The sequence below is a fragment of the Camponotus vicinus genome, unplaced genomic scaffold (assembly GCF_025532165.1).
Source record: "Camponotus vicinus isolate PSW18456_S1 unplaced genomic scaffold, iyCamVici1.0 SCAF_3, whole genome shotgun sequence".
Taxonomy (NCBI): domain Eukaryota; kingdom Metazoa; phylum Arthropoda; class Insecta; order Hymenoptera; family Formicidae; genus Camponotus; species Camponotus vicinus.
Window position 1 is genome coordinate 13,812,298 of NW_028141967.1, and position 21,832 is coordinate 13,834,129.

Consider the following 21,832-nt stretch of genomic DNA (forward strand, 5'->3'; position numbering starts at 1 on the left):
AATATAATTATAATTAAATCATTTATATGTATATATGTGTGTATGTTTTGATCATAATTGTATTTACTATTTATAAATATGTATATATACAAATATATTAAATAGAATATACTATTAAATAAAAAATATGCAAAAGTGTATATACGTTAGTATATTTGGCGGATTAAAACTCTGTTTACAAAGTAGTGTTTTAACTCACGATGACGCGTTATAATTAGATTAAAATAAGTTATATTTTAAAGTAATGTCTTTTAGAATCAGGATGTTCCAATGTTTGACTTACATATTTTATATTTCCTGTGATACTGCTTTGCGACTCGATGTTTCATATACTATACAAATACTATCATGATATCATGACAATGCATATACTATGACAAATAACACCTCAACATTATTAATTATTCTTTAATTATTCTTTAATTATCATTGTTTCATAGAGTATAAGCTATGTTCCACGTTATCAATATCATGTACTTTTTTCTAATTGATTATTGCAAATTATGTCTACTCGCAAAGAGAGAGAGAATTGTGTTTTCTACAACTTTTTAGCTTTGTTTTTTTTATTCTGTCCAAAAATTAAAATATAAATTCATTTAGTTTTAAATTTTTACACGGAAAGCGCAAAAACTAAATTTGGAACAAAGAAATTATTATATGTAAATGCAGATTTGATTGTTGAAAAATTATTCGATAAATATTTCAAAAATAATTACCTTGCAATTATTACTTTGTAAGAGAATGATGCTTAATATTAATGATTAAACACTTTTAGCATTTAAATGATTTGTTTTAGTTTTATGTATTATTTCATGCAAAAAGATATATCTTGTAAAATAAACAATACATATTTCTTCTAATTTCTACTAATCACAACATCAATTTTATATATAAATACATAAAAGAAGAAACAAAATATAATAAACAAATGTAAAATTAAATCAATTATTTTATATATAAGTTTGTGAACGTGAGCAAAAAGCATTGTTCTGATTGTTTAAAAAGTATTTTTTTAAACAACGTTTTTAAAAAGCTATTTAACTAATTTAATGTTAATAATTCAAATAATCATTCAGTTGTTTTGTTTTTCTAATTTTTAACGATAAATACATTAAAATTATTAATGATATTAAATTTCATGCAAAAAATATATCTTGATGCTTATGATGGTATTGCATCTTTCCAATTTTATTCAGAAATTTTATAATAATGTTAATTCTTGATGGAGAGATTGCCATATTCTATGATTGTGCGAGTGTGGCCACAACTACTTATCTATCATTAATAATTATAGATCGTGATTAATTGTTATAAATATATATGAACCAAAAAAAAATATAATGAACCAAAGTATTAATTCGTGCAAAACATTTAATGACACGCCCGAATGCGTAATATTTGCTAGTTTATAATACTGTATGAAAAGTTATAAAAGAAACGAAGCAGAAAAAAGTGTGTCGTGTAAATTTATATCAAAATTTTAAAGCTATCCATACATTTATATTTGCAATGTTTATATTTTACAGCATCCTGTAAAACGTTATAAAAGATTGAAAAAAGACTAATAAATATAATAATTAATAAAAAATAATAAAAGCATACTAACATCAAAATTTTGATAAATTGTCTTAAAATTAGGATAATAATAAAATTAGGATATAATAAAACTTGCGAGAAAAGGAATGAATATTATTCTAATCATAAATGAATATTTAGAAAAATCTATTACTTGTTATCAACTGCTCTTATTGTTAGTTTTTTAATGTCTATTGTAAATTATGCCAATTCATAATGTCATTTTACATATTTATATTCGGTATTTGAAGGATATCATTAGTTGAGATCAGCCAGAGTATAACTATAATCTAAATGGCAGTGTATTATGCAAGGTAATATATTAACGAGATGGCAGTGTTACATGTTGCAATAGAGTTTTTTTAAATTTTATGCCTTTAATTTTGGTACTCCTCCACATTATGAATAATGTCGCATCTCTCCACATTATGAATAATGTCGCATCTCTTTTATACCATATTGGACAAATCACATAGTGGCATGCTCAATGCACGATGATTGAACAGTTCGCAAAAGAAGATATTTATTAATTTTTATTTTCCAAAAATCTTCCGCAAGAATACTCCTACTCCTTCGAAAGCCAAAATTAACGAGAGAGGCTGTACTATATTTAGTATTTTTATACATACAGTAACATGCATATAGGAATGTATATTGTACGAATATGATAAAGCGTACAATAATATAAGGCCCAAAAGCGCGTTCGAGAGGTCATATTTATAAACTAACATTGTATAAAATAAAACTAAATAGAAGCTTATCATTCTGAGATAAGATATACTAGCAAATATATATTAAAAATACAGCGAACGTATCGTGAATTATATCATGAAAATAATATTTTATATTTTATCAGTTGGTTTGTTTACAGAGTTTATGTGATAAAATATATTTTGTATAATGATGAACTCTTTTATACTATATATATATCAAATACATATGAAATATATTTAAAAAATTATCGAACTTTAAAAATTATATATAAACACGACTGCATATTTTGTAATTTGGACAGATGACATGACTTAGTGACATTTTATTTGATATGCAACCACGTTTGTGTGCGACATTTTTTTAACTCGGGAATTTTTTCAGACAGTCTTCATACATTAAACAATAATTACAAGCGCTTTGGGATATCTCGAAGGTACATCTCAAGTCAGTGTTAATTTTCATATGTAAGTGCATATGCACACACATATACACGAACGTTTTCACATGCACACATCTGTCATACATTTCAGTTTTATTTATGTGCGATTTTCTTTTTGCTCACTCAGGGATATCGGGACGCCGAATGACGCTTTATGTTGCTTTCTTGAATACATATAGTTGGTTCTATGTGGAGAAAAGTATAGATAGCAATAACAATGAGAGGATAGCGAGGACGGACTGACCAGACTGAACTGAGATAGAACCGGAACTAAACCAGCTAGAGCCAGAAGAACCGACACGTGCATTTTCATGGCGGCTGGATGGTTGCTCGGAGGCCATTAAATCTTCCCGCGAAAGCTCCGGGCATGGTAATTCCTCCGGCTTTAATTCGAACAAATGCTTCATACAGCACATCTTGTCGCTTATCTGTAAATCAAAATCGGAATCAATAGATAAATGAGCAAATTCAAATATAAAATTATTGGTGAAAAAATAATTTTATGTACTAATATTATGAAAAATTTATCAAGAAAAATTGAATCTGGACTTTTCTATTTTTACTATTATGTTTACAGATAGATGCTTTCAATTATCAAAGCTTCAATGATATTATCTGCAACATCTTTTCGTTTAATATATTTTTTTAAATCTATAAGATATTTATGAGATATATGATTTAAATTTATATAATCCTCAAATAACTAACATAATTCTTTTCTTATCCTACTTAAATGTCTTGTACTGATTAACTTGTATAAGATAAATTTTTATATTTATAAAGAAAAAGATGGGAATATACGAAACACACAAGATGGATATGAAATGGACATTATTTTAAGAGATAGTCAAATCACGAGTAATCATAAATATCATACAATAACAAAAAAGATAGAGATATCGTCAAATCACGAGTAATCATGAATATCATATAATAGCGAAACGGATGCGAGCAGTCCAATTGCGAGTACCTTAGATTATCGGATCTTATTATTGGTTCTATCTTATTGTTTGCTAAACTAATCAAGCTTTTTTATAAGTTTAATAAGTTTAATCGATAGCTTTAGTAGGATTATTTTATTTTAAAAAAATGATAAATAAACGGCGCAAATCTACGCAAATCCTCTCTAAAAAGCTAATGTAAGATAAACTGATGAAGTGAATAAGATGATGAATTACAAATTTTTCTAAGATAATAAATAATGAATGATGATCTGATATCCCAATCATTAAAGCTATAATAATTAATAATGTCTCGTACTTTTTTTCTTATATTTCACAAGAAAAGTAGATAATATATATAATTAAATATGTATTTTTGTGGATTACTCGTGGAGTACTCGTATGTAATTTTTTTTTAGTTTATGAGTTCAACTCCATAATTATAGTAACTACTTTCAATTATAAGCATATAAATAATTAAAATCGACAAATTTTAAGATCGTCACTTTATCCTTCTTTTTTTTATAATGTTATTTTATATATTTTAAAATTTTTTCTTACAAAAGTGATAATATCACAAAAGTATACTGATTGAGAATAAAACTTATACTACATAATCATTAAAATTGTTACATCTATATGTAATAACGTATAACGATTATGTTTTACTAATTGTAAGGCATTTATGTATAATATTTCAACATGATAATGCTATGAGAATCAAAACTAATGTTATGCTGTAAACAAGTTTTTATTATACATATAATATCAAGACATTACACACATTAAAATACAATAAAACAAATATGAGAATTAATATAATAGCGCTATTATTTTTGTACTTTTGATTATATTTTAATTATGTTGCCTTATTAAGCATATTGTTTTTAAAACTATTATCAAAATAGTATTACCATCAATAAATTAAGTCATATAGTATATAAAAAAGTATTTTATTCCCAATTAACGCATTTTTCTGATTATTTTTGTAGAAAAAATAAATTTTTAAGCAACAAAATATACATTGAAATAATATCTCTTTGTGTATAAATATTTTTTAGATGAAAAAAATAAATTTTCTACGCATCAGTTTTTCTAAACGGAAGCGCAGATTTGATAATTCTTAATCTTATCCTTTTTGGAAAGGTAATATAAAACTACTGCAGTAATTGGTCAGTAATTATAGTAATTATTACACATAATTAGTAATTGAATTATATATATATATATATATATATATATATATATATATATAATTTAATTACTTAATTATATATATAAGTATTATATACAGGGTAGACCATTTTAATCATTACACGCGAATATCTCAGAAACACTGCATTAAATCGAAAAATGTTTCAGATATAAGTTGTATGGCTTGAAGGTGGACATAAGAAGGTACCATTGGTTTGACCTTGGATGGCGTTGTCAAGGTCAGGGCAAGGTCACGTTGGATTTTTTAAATAGAACTCTCTATTTTTTACTACATATTCTTGTAACTCATCTCGAGAGCTTTTCAAAACACTATAATTAAGTTAGTTTTCATTAAGTACTTTTCGAGTTATGAGACTTGAAATCATTTCTTAATTTTACATGAACCGTAAAATATCTTGTAAAATATTCATTTTTCGATTATCTTACCTTAATACTTTTATGTACAAAATAATGAGAGGAATCAATTGGTCTAAAGAAAACACATAGTTATTTTTAAGAAAAAAAATGTAATTGTTAATTGCAAATTACATTTTTTTTTTCGAAACAATTATGTGTTTTCATTACACCAATTGATTCATCTCATTATTTCGTACATAAAAGTATTAAGGTAAAATAATCGAAAAAAGAATATTTTACAAGATATTTTACGGTTTATGTAAAATTAAGAAATGATTTCAAGCCTCATAACTCGGAAAGTACTTAATGAAAACTAACTTAATTATAGTGTTTTGGAAAGCTCTCGAGATGAGCTACAAAAATATGCAATAAAAAATATAGTATTCCATTTAAGAAATTGAAGGTAACCTTCATGTGACCTTCAAATAACTCTTCAAGGTCAAACTAATGATGCCCTCTTATGGCCCCCTCGAAACCATACAACTTTTGTCTGAAACACTTTCTAGTAAAACTCTTCCTTATCGAGATATTCGACCGTGTCCAGACTTTTTTAACACCCAGTATATATATATGTGTGTGTGTATGTATGTATGTATATATACACAAGATGTTTGGAAAAAGTGGTACCAAATTTTAAAAAGTATATAGTACTCGTAAAAACAAATTAAAAAATCTTAGCAAGTAGCCCAAAAATAATTTATTTTCGACATATAAAACATTTTTTATTATATATTTGATATAATATTAAAGATAGAATTCATTTCGAATAGATGCATTATATGATGTATTTACACGCGACCACTCGTACACTCATCCGTCATGAGTTTGCAATATCAACAAATTTGTTGACGATTTTCAATTCTCTGTCATCTACGAACGCACACGCAGAGCCGATTATGATTTTTGGAAATCAACTGATCAGATCTTATATTTTATCTAATATATTGATAGGAAAAGCATGTCTTCATTTTTATAAAAATAACTTCCCTGAACTTTTGGCAGATACTCCTCTATTATATAAATTAATAAATGTGGGTCATGCATTACCCCTGTTCATTTCATTTTTAGACAACATTTAACCAATCGTTTTCAAGAAAAATGAAAGTGACAGCCTAGTTGTATGGTTATTTCGTTCATCGGATTTACATCCATTAGAGTTTTATTTACGGGAACATTTGAAAAGCATGGTATACATCACATTAGTTGACATATTGGATGAACTGATACAGGAAATAAAAATTATCAACAAATTCAAAATAATCTGGAATCTTTGAACGTGTTTGATCTTCAAGAAAGTTTACCGAATAATGTGTTGAAGTGAATAGCAAATCGAACACTGCTGTAGAATTGAATTTATTTAATAATAGAAAGTGCTTTATAACTCGAAAATAAAGTTTGTAGAATATTACTTATTAAAATCCCTCAATTCACTCACACATTTTTACGAATATTATATACCACTAAAATTTGGTATCATCTTTTTTTGAACGTTATGTATACGTATACATACATAATTTAAGCATATATCAAAAATAGAAAAGTGAATATGTAAATAAAAATAGGAACTTCGGTAAAACTGCATATTAGCGACAACCTCACCAATTTCGATGACCTTGAAATATGTTGTCAAGGACATGTCCCTAATTAACTTGCAAAAAGTTTTAGCTGTCGCTCGTTGTTTATTACAGTTATTTATAAAATAAGTTCAATCGTCCCGTGAACTTATTTTGGGTAAATTTACATAAACTGCATATTCTCAGAGGGAGAGAATCAAGAAAGGGTTAGAATCAACTTCCCTTTATCTAGCAAAATACATGCGTAGATACAGTGGATTCCGTCCTCCCTACGGAGGGCTCCACATCTGGAAAATATAACCTAACCCAATCCTATTTCCGTTTTAAAACTAAATTTGTTTTAAATCAGAAATAGGTTTGAGTTAGGTTTTATCTTTCGAAAGTGGAGCCTTCGTAGAGGGGGGGGGGGGCAGAACCCACTGTATCCACGTATATACTTTGCAAAATAAAGGAAAGTTTATTCTACATCTCATCTCTTGCTGAGAGTGCAGTTTATGCAGATTTACCTAAAATAAGTTCAATGATCCCGCATAGGTTTTCAACTTTTTACATGAAACGAGGTTTACTCCATAGCGCTCTCTGTTTTCAATGAAAAACTATACAATCTATTATTGTATAATTTCATATTTGTATAAATTTTCAGTATTCCACGCAAAATGAGGTTTACATTATTGTTATGTCATCGGTTAGTCACTATTTTTAATTGTTTATTATTTTGTAATAAACAAGGAGCGACGATTAAAATCTTTTGAATGTCACTCAGGGACATGTATACAGGGACAGGCATATGTCCTTAATAACATATGTCAAGATCATCGAAATTGGTGAAGTCGTCGCTAATATGCAGGTTTACTGAAACTTCACATGGGTTTAAAACTTTCCGTGCAAAATAAAATCCTTAATTCTTCTAATGCGACACGAAAGAACCCCGCACAAATCTTATGGAAAAGTGGTTTCAGTGAAATTGTCTAAAAGTTGGATATGTTTTAGTTCCTGACTTCCTGATCAAAAGTCTCAATGGGCATGATCTTAAAAATATGAACAGATTTTTGTTCAAACGTTCAAAACGGACAATTAGATTCACGTACGTTGGCGATGTATTCGATATTACACGTGGAAATATGCGTGTATGTTGATATATTCGCATGTATATATGAGTCTGTGTGTATATACAGGGTATCCTATTTTAATTGTGCACCCCGATTAACATCGCAGAAAATAGTCGGATGAAAAAATGTTTTAGACAAAAATTTGAGTGAACGTGCTAAAGTTATATGGAGTTCAACTTTGTTTTTTTAAAGAACTTCTTATTTTTCATTACCCAATCTTGTAGTATATCTCGAGAGCTTTTCAAAACACTATAATAAAGTATTTTTTTGTTAAGCACTTTTCGAGTTATGAGGCTTGAAATAATTTCTTAATTTTACATAAAGTATCTCATAAAATATTCATTTTTTGATGATATAACCTCAATAAGAAAAAATATGTAATTGCAATTAACAGTTATATATATATTTTTTAAAACAACTGTTGGGTATATTGCGCCCTTTGACAGGCGTTAAGCTCTACGCTACTGATTGACGAACTGCGCGACCAAGATTGCTCGCACGACAACGCGCAGAGGCGACATAGCACATAGCATAGCACGTAGTACGGCACGACTATGCACACGGCACGACTGTGCACACGACACTACAGTAAGAAGACGTCTTAAGAGACGACCGAAAGACGGACCGTCGAAGAAGCATGGGTGTGGTCGACGTGAACAAAGCATAAACGACGTGCTTGAATCTTTTATTACTACTTCGGACTGTTCGCGTATTGAAGACATAATAATAAGGCACAACGGCCTTAGACAATTATATAAAACTAACAAGAAACACAACAACAACTATATGTTTTCTTCACACCAATTGATTCCTCTTATTATATTACGCGTAAAAGTATAGAGGTCATATACAATCACCATCAGATGTCCCTCTTCAAACCCTACAACTTTTGTCTAATAAGACATTTTTTCATCCAACTACTTTCTGCAATGTTAATCGGAGTGCACAATTAAAATAGGATATCCTATATATACACACAGACTCATGCATACACGCGAATACATCAGCATACACGCATATTTTCATATGTGATATCGAATACATCTCCAGCATACGTGAATCTAATTGTTCATTTTAAACGTCTATAACAAAAAATCTATCCACTATTTTGTGAAGATCGTGCCCATTGAGACTTTTGATCAGAAGATCATAAACTAAAACATATCCAACTTTTAGACAATTTCACTGAAACCACTTTTCGATAAAATTTGTGCGGGATCCTTTGTAATAGTACAATTTTTTACACAAGCTTGTGACTTTTTGTGTAAAAATGAGATAACCCCACATTACCTAGAGCTAAAGTTTATAAATAGATAATAAAAAAGGAAATACTTTTTAAGCATAAAATATAAAATGGATCTCACTTCACGCAAAAAATTGGAAATTTACATAAAACTAAATAAGCCACAATTATAGATTTAATTTTTATCAGTTTTATTTTCTTATTCCAAAAAAATACTTAAACAATCGAATATTTATTTATTAATAACTCGTAATAAATAATTACGAGACTGGTTACTTAAAATTATGATTTTGACAACATATTTCAAGGTTAAAGTTGGGAAAGAATACATATTTACATACCATATAAGGATTTATATCTTTGAAAATCCATAAAATTATATATCTCAATAATAGATCATTTTATGAAATATTTGAATTTTTAAATTGTGGTTTTATCATATGGCCAAAGTGGTTTTATCATATGGTGATTGTTTAATCTAAATTTAATAAATTATTTTTAGTACAAAATTTAAAAAATTTTAATTATCATATTACAGAAAAATTAGAAAATCTAAAATGACTTTATTATGCAATAACAACCAATACACTAGGAAACTTGCATTAGAAAAATCTTATAATATCTTATGTTAGAGCAAAATATTATAAATATACAAATATAGAAAATCTATATTTCGAACATGAACTCTAAAATATTTAATCAACACTTTTCAATATTATATATTTATATGTCTACTAATCTACTTATTATATTTTCAACCATTACGCCTATTCATTAAAAAGAGATTTTTCTCTTATTATATAAATTGCATATAAAATAAAGCGATATTTAAATATCACACACACATGCACACACACACACACACACACACACACACACACACACACACACACACACACACACACACACACACACACACACACACACACACACACACACACACACACACACACACACATACACACACACACACTCGCATGCACGCACGCACGCACATAATTGTAATAAAATCTTAAAGAAAAATAGAGAAAGTGTTTATGCACATCCAATGACCTTAATTCATAGGTAATCTGGAATATTCGTCAATTTTTCATACATGCTCTTATGTAAAAACAAAAATTTTATTAGAAAAAATATTTTTACCAGTATTCAAAATCATATATATATATATATATATACATGCAAGATTGAAAGGAAGCATTTCTTATCACCCGATTCTTTTGGCATAAAATGGTAATTGTATTATTGTAATATATAGATTTTTTGCGCAAATTACACACACACAAAATTCCGTTTATACGTACAGGCATGGATACACAGACGCACGCACGCATACACACACGCACACATGTACACACGCTTAGATAGATACATAAACCTATTTGAATTTCTGAAATGTCATGCATATATTTGTTATACTTAATATAAAAGATTATCTTCGCATAAATAGTTGTAAATTAGCTAAATATGCATAAAAGAGAATTCAATTCTTTTAACTTTGATACATATTATTAAGGTTATCATCCCGAATAATTCAAGTTTTTAATCCAAAAATTTTTAATGCAGAAATTTTTAAATGTCGCTCGTTAGTTATTAAAAAGTTGTTAACAAAGTTTTGTGAAAATCATGATTCGAAAACATGAACTGACAATAAAAAATTTTAAATATTCGATGTAGTTTATATACATATTCCTACATGTACATATACATTAAGTCAAACATCTTTATATCAAGTCTTTATAGGGAAAATATCAAAGAATTGAAAAATAAATATATAAATGAGGGAAGAGAAGCTTCATTGGTTGAGCGAGTGCCACATTTTGCGCAAAGCGAACCGAGATTTCACATCCGGTGCTTCCGAGAATAAACTCATGAGCATGAATTCTACATTAGCTGCATATCTACATATTTAACCGAATACGTGGTCTTTGCTCTTCCGCTTGTACTTCCACTCCGAAAAAATTCTAACCTAATCTAATCCAAATCCATTTCTGATTTGAAATTATAATTATGTGTGTGTATATGTCAGTATGGATGTGTAGAGAACAAGAAAGAATGAAAAATTTAATTTAAATATTGTTATTTTTGTACCTTCAAAGTGTACAGAGGGTCATTTTTATTTAATATGTTTTCCAAAAAGTAAAAATATTCAAAAAATTCATATAGCTTCTTTGACTCCCTTAAAGACTAGAATAATAAATCTCCAAAATAATTTGCTTCAATATAATATCAAAAAATTGAAAAATAAATATATAAATTTTTATTGCAAATATATAAAGCGAGATGCTCAAAATTCATCGTTATGAGAAAAAGACTATAACTTTTAAACAAATCTGAATCAAAACGAAAGTTTCAAGATGAAAGTCGAGGCTTTAAACAATGATAAAAAAATATTCCATATTATTTAATTAAAATTACATGCTTAATTGTAGGACATGAAAAGTCGTAATTTTTCCAGAGAAAGATAGGGATGTATGTGGGAGGAGGTCGGACGTGTCTTTACGCCCATTTGATCAACGAGCGACAGAATCCATCCGTGGCAACGGCATTGACGCATATCCTGTGGAGAGAGCATTCACACATTTTTCAGCCTAACGAATAATTGCTAGAAAACAATATTCGCAGACTAGAAAAATATGTGAGGCGCAAGTGGCTGGATCGGGAATCGAACCCGAGTCTTTCGCTTTCCGGGCAACTGCTCTAGACCACTGAGCTATCCAGACCTCACACCTAATGCTGTTTTTTAACACAGTGATATGCGACTCCAGAGCGATGTTGATATCTCGCTCGATGGATGCAATGCCGATTGCCATGGAGGATCCTTGAAAAGGTCGCTCGCTGACCAAATAAGTGCCGGTGGAGGTGCTGGCTTCCGACTGGCCTTCCGTATGAAATGGCACCGACAAGCACAACGCCGTAGAGTGACCACATCCCCCAAGATCCCTCTAGTATATACTAAAATCCCCACTGTACCAAATAGCAGTGGCGGATGGACCCTAAGATAGGGCCGGGGCAAGCCTCCAGAAAATTGAAGTTAATCTCGTAAATGAAAAATACGTATAGTCTCGTAAATGAAAAATATGTTTTATTTGTATCAAACATGTTTTGTTATTACTACAAGTAATCATATATATTGGTTGACATTTAACAAATATTTATAAAATACAGGTATACATGTGAAAAATGAAAAACCTGAGATGCTTCCTTTACGAAACGTTGTGCCATATTTTCAGTTACAAAGAAAGATATTCTATTTTTTTACTAAACAAGAAACAAGAAAAAACAAGAAAAATAAAAATCCTTTTTTTTTCATGAGAAGTATACATAAAATGTATAGGGAGATCTCCCTTTTGCCGTCGAAAAATTTTACTCATTTGCCATTCCAAAAAAACTGATGCAGATAGTAGATATCTTTTGGTTTTTATTTCCTCGATTTCACGACTTTTTTTAGAAATGGGAGCGACAATTTTAATACAGTTTAGTTTTTAATTAATCAATATCATTAGAAATGATAGGGTCGAAAATGATCCCTATATATATGGAATAAGGATTAATATTGAATACGGTTTAAATTATAAGTATCTTATCGATATTCTCTCTCCCCCCTCTCTCCCTCCCTCCCTCCCCCTCCCTCACTCCCTCTCCCTTTGTTTTCCACGCTCTTTCTATATTTATGAGCGTACAGTAAAATTTGGAGCAAAAAGTCATTATTATTGAATCTAAATATTTATAATCATCGAGAGTAATTATTTCTAACACCATTTAATTATTGAAATTTTCGTACTTAGTTCCGTGAGCGAGTGCAAATTAGTTATCGAAATGCGTTATTATTTCGCATAGTTGCCATGACTCGAATAAGCCACTCGCTATTAGAAATTGTTGCCGCAAGGTCAATTCTCCAACCGTATCTGTAACCGTTGGTCACCTATAATACAATATTCTTGCGTTCAATTACGGTGACTCACAGTTTGTGTTCACGCATTCATCGCGTATTAAACTATATTAAACGATATTATTTAATTTCCTGCCTTGATATTTATTATTTTTTATTTTGCATCTACTTCTTTATTATATTTTTTTGTTCGAAAATTTTTATAATTAATCTCCGAATTCTTATCTATCATTATCGTATCATATTACTATTCGTACGAATCACCATCTCTATCACTATAGAAACTGCGTAGTCAAGATCTTATCATCACGAGCCGGTTTTATTACTGGTACTTTTTCACCTTTTTTTAAATTTTAGAGTAGATTTTTGCGCCTGGCGCAATAGATTTTTTGATATTTTTTAATTTTTTAAATGATAACTTAGTTTTCAGAGCTGATAATTAACAGATTATAGCGAAGAAAAGCCATGAGTCAATTTCATTGGTCTCAATTAGTCTTTGGAGTTATACTGCTTATAATTATAATTACACATGATCATAGAGTATATCCTGAAAGCAACTGTCCACATATTATTAGCTACATATTTTACTGCTACGTGGAGTATCTATCTCGTGTTCAAATTTCTCTTTCGAACGCATGTAAAGCATAAAAAAATGATTAATAAAATTAAAGAGGTAGTATCAGTTTATGGCTCCTGCATACAAAATGCAGCAACACGTTACTTTTACCAATTAACTTTTCCACTAAAAACGAAAGACTGTAAAAGAAATCGAGACTTTCTGATACGATCCTAACATGGGATTTCGAATATTTAAACAGATTGTTTGAGTAAAGTCCAGATGAATGAAAAATTGTTCGTTTATTACTTATACTATAACGCACTCAATTCTCTGTAGTTATTATATACTAGAAGATATTCTAGTATAGCTCACAATATGTATTAAAAAGCAGAGAAACTCGAACATAATAGCATTTTTAAAAACTTATTGTTAGTATATCGCATAGAGTATGTATCTCATATGTTAGTAGATATATATACTTTTATGATATTTTTAAAACATTCTGAAACTCTACATGTGCTGCATAGATATACTTGCTATTTGACTATGCATGCATAGAATGAAAAATGTCATTATGCATTAAAGGCCTTAACCAGTAGAGGGAACATATCGGAGCACCTATGGCAATATTGGATCTTAAATTGAATCTAGGATTTCTCACTCAATAGGTAACCACTCAGCTATTGAGTCACCTCGTCGCCTCATACCTTATACATTTTTTGTTCATGAAAGTCATACCATCAAACTATATTTTACATATACATTAAAATGAAATAGGAATTAAAGAAAATTATGAAAAAAATGTAGAGCTTATTAAATTCTGTATTAAGAATAAGTATGTATATATTTTAATAATCTTTCAATAAGAAATATAAATATTAGATATTACAAGCAGTTGTTTTTAGTATAAAAATATTTTGTATATAAATAATAAATTATTACATTTTATAGTAGTAATTTTATAGTAATAATTTTAAGATATTTAGAGTACAATAGTGTAGCTATATTTTTCGAGTATTTTCTATTGTCAATTATCATCCTATTGTCATATTATCATTCTATTGTCAACTAGCTAATTGGATAATGTAACAGTAGTTAAAGAAAGTGTAATGGTAATAATGCATGCATAGAATGAAAAATGTCATCATGAATTAGAAACCTTAACCAATAAAGGCAACATATCGGAGCACCTATGATGTAATATTCGATCTTAAATTGAATCTAGGATTTTTTATTCAATAAGCAACCACTCAGCTATTGAGTCATACCTAACAATGAAAACTAATAAGAATTTATTTTATGATACAATTTATCGTGAGAGAAACATCCTTCAATCTGTAATGTTTTTCAGACATTTCTTATAATTTTATAGCTTTATATATTTATGTATATGTGCGCGCGCGCGTGTGTGTGTATGAGAAAGATACTTATCATAAACTAAATTTAAACTATATTCTATTTATAAAAAATTGGATTTATTTTGACAGCTTTTCTTTGAAATAATCATTAAAGAAGTGTGATGCAATATTTAATATAAATTAAAATAGAATATTCAAATTATAGATTTACTTTTTTAAATATTTAATAATATGATAAGATATTATATAATATCACAGGAACCGAATTGTGACAAAACTTAAAAAATAAAGAAATCTAGATTCAATTTTTAGTTAAAGTACTATGTTTTGCAACACAAAAATCCTAACAATATTCTCATATTAATAATCATGCTAGATAACCATGCTCTGATAATCTGTCTGTTATATTAACCATATAATCAATATGAGACAAAGCATTAGTTTTATTTGTATTGAAGAATGTAAACATTTTCATTTGCGTGTAATTTAAACCTCGCACCTTCTATTGTAACATGTATTAGTAATATGTCGCGCCGTGTATAGCACATATGATTCGCATTAATAATATGTATAATATATTGCATGTAGATTTCAAAATATGTATTCTCTCCGTTCCAAGCTACGAATCTGAGCCTTGACATAACGCAATTTGTTAAAAATATTATAATGCAATCCTAGTTAATATTATCATATAAGGAAATTTCAAAAGTAGCCGTGGAATGCAGTCAACAAATTGGTGTTGTAAAAATATGTATCTTACCTTATCGTAAAAGTTCGAATTTGAAGAGAAATTTTCGTCATCGACCTCGTCATTGTAACTGTTGTCATCGGGCTTATTGTACTCGTTACCATCATCTCTCGAATTACCAGCGGAATATTCTTCTACAACAATAAAATTATATTTTAAAAAATAATTTACACAATGTGTGAAAAAACACCTTTTATTTCCTCTCTCTCTCTCTCTCTCTCCCCCTCCCCTTTTTCTCACCCTCGACTTGTAAAAGAGACATACCAGACATAACAGGCATGTGCATGCCATCAATAATGTATGTACGTGTGATTTGTTCACTCGAATAGGTATCAACGATGTCGATGACAGATGGATTGTTCGTGATGCGAGCCGATACCATTTTTTTGCGCTAATTTTCTGCGCAATTTTATTTTCGTAACGTTAAATTTGCAAATGCATGAATGTAACGTTTCATATACAAAGTGCTTCACATAAAAGTATAACAAAGTGCTTTACATAAAGTATTATGAGGTATTTTTTCTGAAATTTGATATTATATAAAAAATTGTTTTAGATAAAATTTATAAAATTGTGAGAGGAAAAAAGTTGAAAGTTTAAAATTCAACTTGAATTTTAACAAAGATTGCGCGGATCAGATTAATTTATAATCACAACAATCTCTTTTATTTGTGCATGACACATAGGATTCTTCTAAAATATTTTTTTTCTTTATTATTTGTAAAATATTTGGTGATGTTCGCCCACAAATTTTTATATATTCATTTTTATATATTAATTTTATATATTATACCTAAATCGTTAATATTATTCTCATATGACGAAATATAAGACAAAGACAGCTATTTGCAATTGAATAAAATGTCATACCACATATCGCAAAATTCGATTCATATAGCATTACAAGATTGCAGCGATATCACAACAATATTTTTCTGCAAAATTGTAACATTGCAGAAACATTGCGAAATATTACTACAACGTTGTTATGATATTGTAGCAACAGTAAAATGTCCACTTACAGAAATATTACTGTATTAATGTAACATTGCAGCAACATATAATATATGTATATACTCAAACAGCATACGGACGTCTTTTGGATCTCCTAAGGACGTCCTGCATGGATATAGAAGATATCCTGAGGATATCTGTTTGTAATTCTCGTACATTCTGAGGATGTCCTGAGGAATAGTAAATGAGCGCCTCACATAAAGCCTAGATATATCCTCAGGAGATTCTATTTCAAAGTCCTAAAGATATTTGCAGGATGTCCATAGGAAATCTTATAACTCTTGAAACGTCTACAATACATCCTAAATTGGTCCAGAATATATCGTTGAGGTACTTTATATGCTATTTTAATTTAGGTTATATCCATATTTTTTCCCATATTTTATATCGCGTTGCTTGATTTGACAGTTTATATGCTGAATATATGTTTGTACCCAAACAACACCAAGTCGACTGTTAGTTGATTGTCAGTCGGCAGAAAAAGTCGACTTCAAAGTCAAATTGAATTCATGTAATTCTTGCCTGTTCCTATTCATTTTAAAATATTTGAAATAATGAGTTAATAAAAAAAAATTGGAAAGAAAGATAAGCCGGGAATCGAACCAGGGTTCCACCGCTCCGACCGCTACCGTCTTACTCATCTAGCTACGCTCAATTTAAAATTTCTGTGTTATTCCACGGCTTTATATGGTGCTCGCGAAACTTTAAATGTCTTTTTTTCTCGAAAACGATTGAGTAGTGCGTTTTACATAAATTAGTTAGGTATTAAATATTACACACTCACAAAGTTTCATTAAAATCGATAACCCGGATGTCATATACTCTCCTTGTTAGATCTAGCGTTGTCAATTTCGATTTTTGCACGATTTGATTTCAATTTTAATTAATTTTAACTTGTTTTTTCAATGTCAATCCATCTGACATTAATTTTAATTATAATCTCGACGTGACTTTAATTTTTTAGTGGCAAAATATTTTTATTCTATCTCAAAGGATTTAGTAAATTTCTTTAATTACATATATATATTGTAATGTCTCCAAGAAATGATTTAGACTGAATAATAAATATTGAAACATTTTAAAAAACATTCAATAAATATGTTAATTTTTTTATATTATATTTTATATTTTTATATTTTTTTATATTGCCCAAAGTTTATTAACGTCATAAAATCCTTCCCAAATTACGTGCAACGCACGAAAGGCAAGACTTCGTGCCTGCCGCCGCACGAGTCCACGAGATAGTCATTGTTGTGAGACAAAGTCAAAGCGATCGATTGTTGATCTTGTCTGACTCATCTCGTTGGAGACTCATTTTTAGTTCAGATAGTAGTATATCTGAGTAGTCCGGATACGAACCATATCATGGACATGAACCATGCACTGCGTCTGTTACCGAGCGTAACTACCGACGTAGTTTATGTTCACTTTCTCAGGGGATGCATGAGGACATGCGTCCGCTGAAGCGGGATGGCCGCTCTCAGGTTTCTCTCTAACGGACCTGATACCGAATGCACTTTGCGCGCACGCGAGTTCTTTTTGCGTAATTAATTATAAGGTCATGTAGAACCATACAATTATAATTCTTATTCACCAGTTTTTATTTTTTTTTTAATACTTAAATAGCCAAGCTTATTAACATTTATTTGTTAATAAGTTTTTAATAAATAATGAGTAATATCAAAACCAATATGAAGATATGAGTCATAACTTAAACATAAAATGTGCAAAGATTAAAATAATTGAAAAAGCATATATTAATAAATGTATATAACGTATATAACGTTTATTCACAAGGATAATTTGTTTTTTTAACTTTTATCAGTGCATGTGTATAGAATTAAATCTTGTGCTTACATTTAGTATGTATCAAATAGATAATATCCTTATCTATTAGATCGGATAAATTTTACACATAAAATCACATTTTCGACGCAAAACTGCGATTAATTGCCCTGAAAGATATTATATACGTATGCATGAAGAAAAACTTACTAGCAATTTCAGGCGATTGATTTTTTCCTAGACCTCCGTTGTTGATCTTTTGCGTTGCGTTACTGCTCTCAAGAAAGCAAATTAACTCTTCTAGGGCATCTCTTAGTTTTGTATTCTTTGTTTCATTTCGCAGACCCCAGATCCATGTAAGTTTACAGTCGCAGATCAAGTCATTTTCTGTAAGTAGATATAACGATGTGATTATAGCGGTCTTATAACAAAAAGCAATCAGATGTGATAACAGGTATAAACCTGTGTGAAGTTGGCCCCGCACTTTTCGAATTTTGAATTTTTATTGATTGTGCTGTATTGTGCTACGTTTGTGCTAATGTGTGCCGCAAACCGCAACTCAATAACGAACCATATTCGAGAAAATTAAAAAAAATTACTAGCCCCGCACTTTGTCCCAATCGAGTTCAATTCTTTTAAATAAATTGACATAAGTTTGTGCCGTATTGTGCCGTTAAGCAAACTTTGTTATCTTATTCTATTTAGCTAAAAAAAAATCGTAAAGTTCGTAAAGCACAATCTGGCACAAGAGAAAAAAATTTTAAAAATTAAATTTTTTTCACCCCCATCCCCTTTTAATCGATATTTAATCAATCCTTGGGATTGTTGATGCATTTTCTGCTTGTTATTTCTTTATCTTGTTATTTCTTTATCTAGCATAACATAGCACAACTTGCAGAATCAGATTATCTGTTATTTCCCGATTTGAAACGATTTGAACACTTCATCGTTTCAATACGAATATAGTCGATATACGCGAGATTGCTTAATTTATTTAATTTTAAGAAGGCCTGACGAAATTATATCCGCTGACGAAGTTATAGCCATTTACCTTATATCGAATCTATCTGACGAATGAAAAATTGGTCTTTATTACTGACCTTCATTTATGGACTTTAGCGAGTCATGAAACTTTAACTTAAGAAAACTACTGCATGATCAAAAGATGACTGACAAAAGAAGATCTCATTCCTTGCAATATGGCAAAAAGCTAATCAGATTTTGTTATTCATAATTTTTTTCTCGAGCAATTTCTGGAAAACATGAAACATTTTATTTATTAACTCGATTAAAGATCTCAGTATTACAGAGGTTACTGATGGTGTTATAGAAGTTATAAAACCGCAGATTGTGGCCATTAAGAACATTATCGAAGAACATTATCTCCACAGAGAAAAATAGACTAATTTCGTAGAAATAAGAAATATAGTATCTCCAACTATGATTAAGCCTAGCAAAAGGCATTTGTTGACAATAGTTTTGAGATAAATACCAACGAAAAGGAGCTCGAAATTAAAAAATCTGATGAAAATCTAGATTATGACTTTGTTTGTTAAAATCTATTATTCTAGGTTTAGAAATATAATATATAATATAATACATCATTGCTTGCTACCATGCTAATAGAGCGCAAATTTTATAAAAAGCAGGAAAACTAAAATTCCGGCCTAGACAGATCGAGGCAATTGTCACGACTAGTTGAAAGGCGACCGCGTTACATTTATATAAATTTTTCAATCTAATAGTTAATCTAATAAAAGCTACGACTAATTGCTAGAATTATCAATCTGGATATAAAGAATAAGGCAACAGGACAAGCAATACAATCTATATGCATCCTACATCAACAATCCGAGTATTATGAAATATTGCGAGAGTTCATTGGTATCACCAAGTCAACCGAGAAAAAATAATCAAACATCACGTCGAATATCAAATTATCATGAGTATCAAATTATTATTAAAAGTACTGACATCATGGATTATCACTCATCAAGAAGATTATCAGGTTGATATAAATTTGCCCAAAAACAAATAGATAAATGAATCTGAGCAAACAGTTGTAGATCAGGCAAAGGCCAATAATCAAGTACAATTTATTTAATCAGAAAGATAGAAGAATAGTATATTTGTGGACTGTAGGTGCCTAAATAAAATTACATGAGAGACAAATACTTAATACTATATAACCTATAGAATTTCATGCATAAATTACAAAGTACACCATTTTTTATAATATAATCAGAGCATACTATCAGATTCCAATGTTGGAGCAGGACGAAAGAAATATGACCATTATAATTATATTATAATTCATAATTTAACTATATTAAATTTACATTATAATTTAATTCTATATCATTCAAATTGAAAACCCTACACAAATATTTCAAAAATTTATATGTATAACTTTTAAAAGTTTAGATATATGGATATTGATGATACCTTTATTATATCTTTATTATTTCACAGACCCCAGATCCATGCAAGAGATACCAACAAATACAAACATCACAGACGAGATACATTTTAATGATAGCAAGAATATAGACTGACAAGAAAAGGCTCGGAAATGTCCCCTTCCAGTTTTGATAAGCTTTGGATATATTGTAATCTAGGTCAAAATAAGTGATACATATATTTTTATACATGCCTAAACGAAGAATAAAATGAATCTTCTTGAAAGAAATCGACTTTTATTGAACAAACATCATTGAAACGATGCAGAAGTGGAGAAAAGTTTCGAATAAAAGTTTTATCACTTTTATGTACTTCATGATAGTACACTCAGATTTTTCGAAAATGTCAAATTTTTCGAAACTCCCTTCTCTCCTATATTTGAAAATATTAAAATTTGTTTCATAGCAAATCTTGAAGTATATTTAATATTAAGTTCAATCATGTATGATATAAATGTATTCGGAAAACGCTGTTTTCAAAATGTTTTTCAGAAATACCTCTATATCAATAAACGCGAATCCTATCCACATCTGTCATAATGCTCATTACTTCATGGAACAGTTTTTTTTCACGATCTTATAGAGACAATAAGTTAATAACCGTGAATTATCAATAAATATTATATATATTATATATTATATAATTATCAATAAATATTATATATAAATAAATAAATTATTATATATATAAATACATGTTAAAATTTATGTATTTATATATATAATAATTTATGATAAATAATTTATATATTTTATAATTTGTATAATATATATTTATATATAGGGTGTATCTAAATTCACGATAAATATT

General features: G+C 29.1%; 1 protein-coding gene across 3 annotated transcripts in view; it reads right to left on the reverse strand.

The window, feature by feature from the left end:
• Positions 1-856: 856 nt before the first annotated feature.
• The window catches only part of Con (leucine rich repeat protein connectin), a 259,030-nt gene continuing 238,054 nt past the window's right edge, over positions 857-21,832 (reverse strand). For all 3 annotated transcript variants that reach the window (XM_083093605.1, XM_083093603.1, XM_083093604.1), the window contains 3 exons: positions 18,773-18,949; positions 15,776-15,897; positions 857-3,156 (listed from right to left, as the gene is read on the reverse strand). In XM_083093605.1, the coding sequence (XP_082949731.1) occupies positions 2,914-3,156; positions 15,776-15,897; positions 18,773-18,949 (542 nt within the window). In that variant the 3' untranslated portion in view covers positions 857-2,913. The remainder of the gene's footprint in view (positions 3,157-15,775; positions 15,898-18,772; positions 18,950-21,832) is intronic.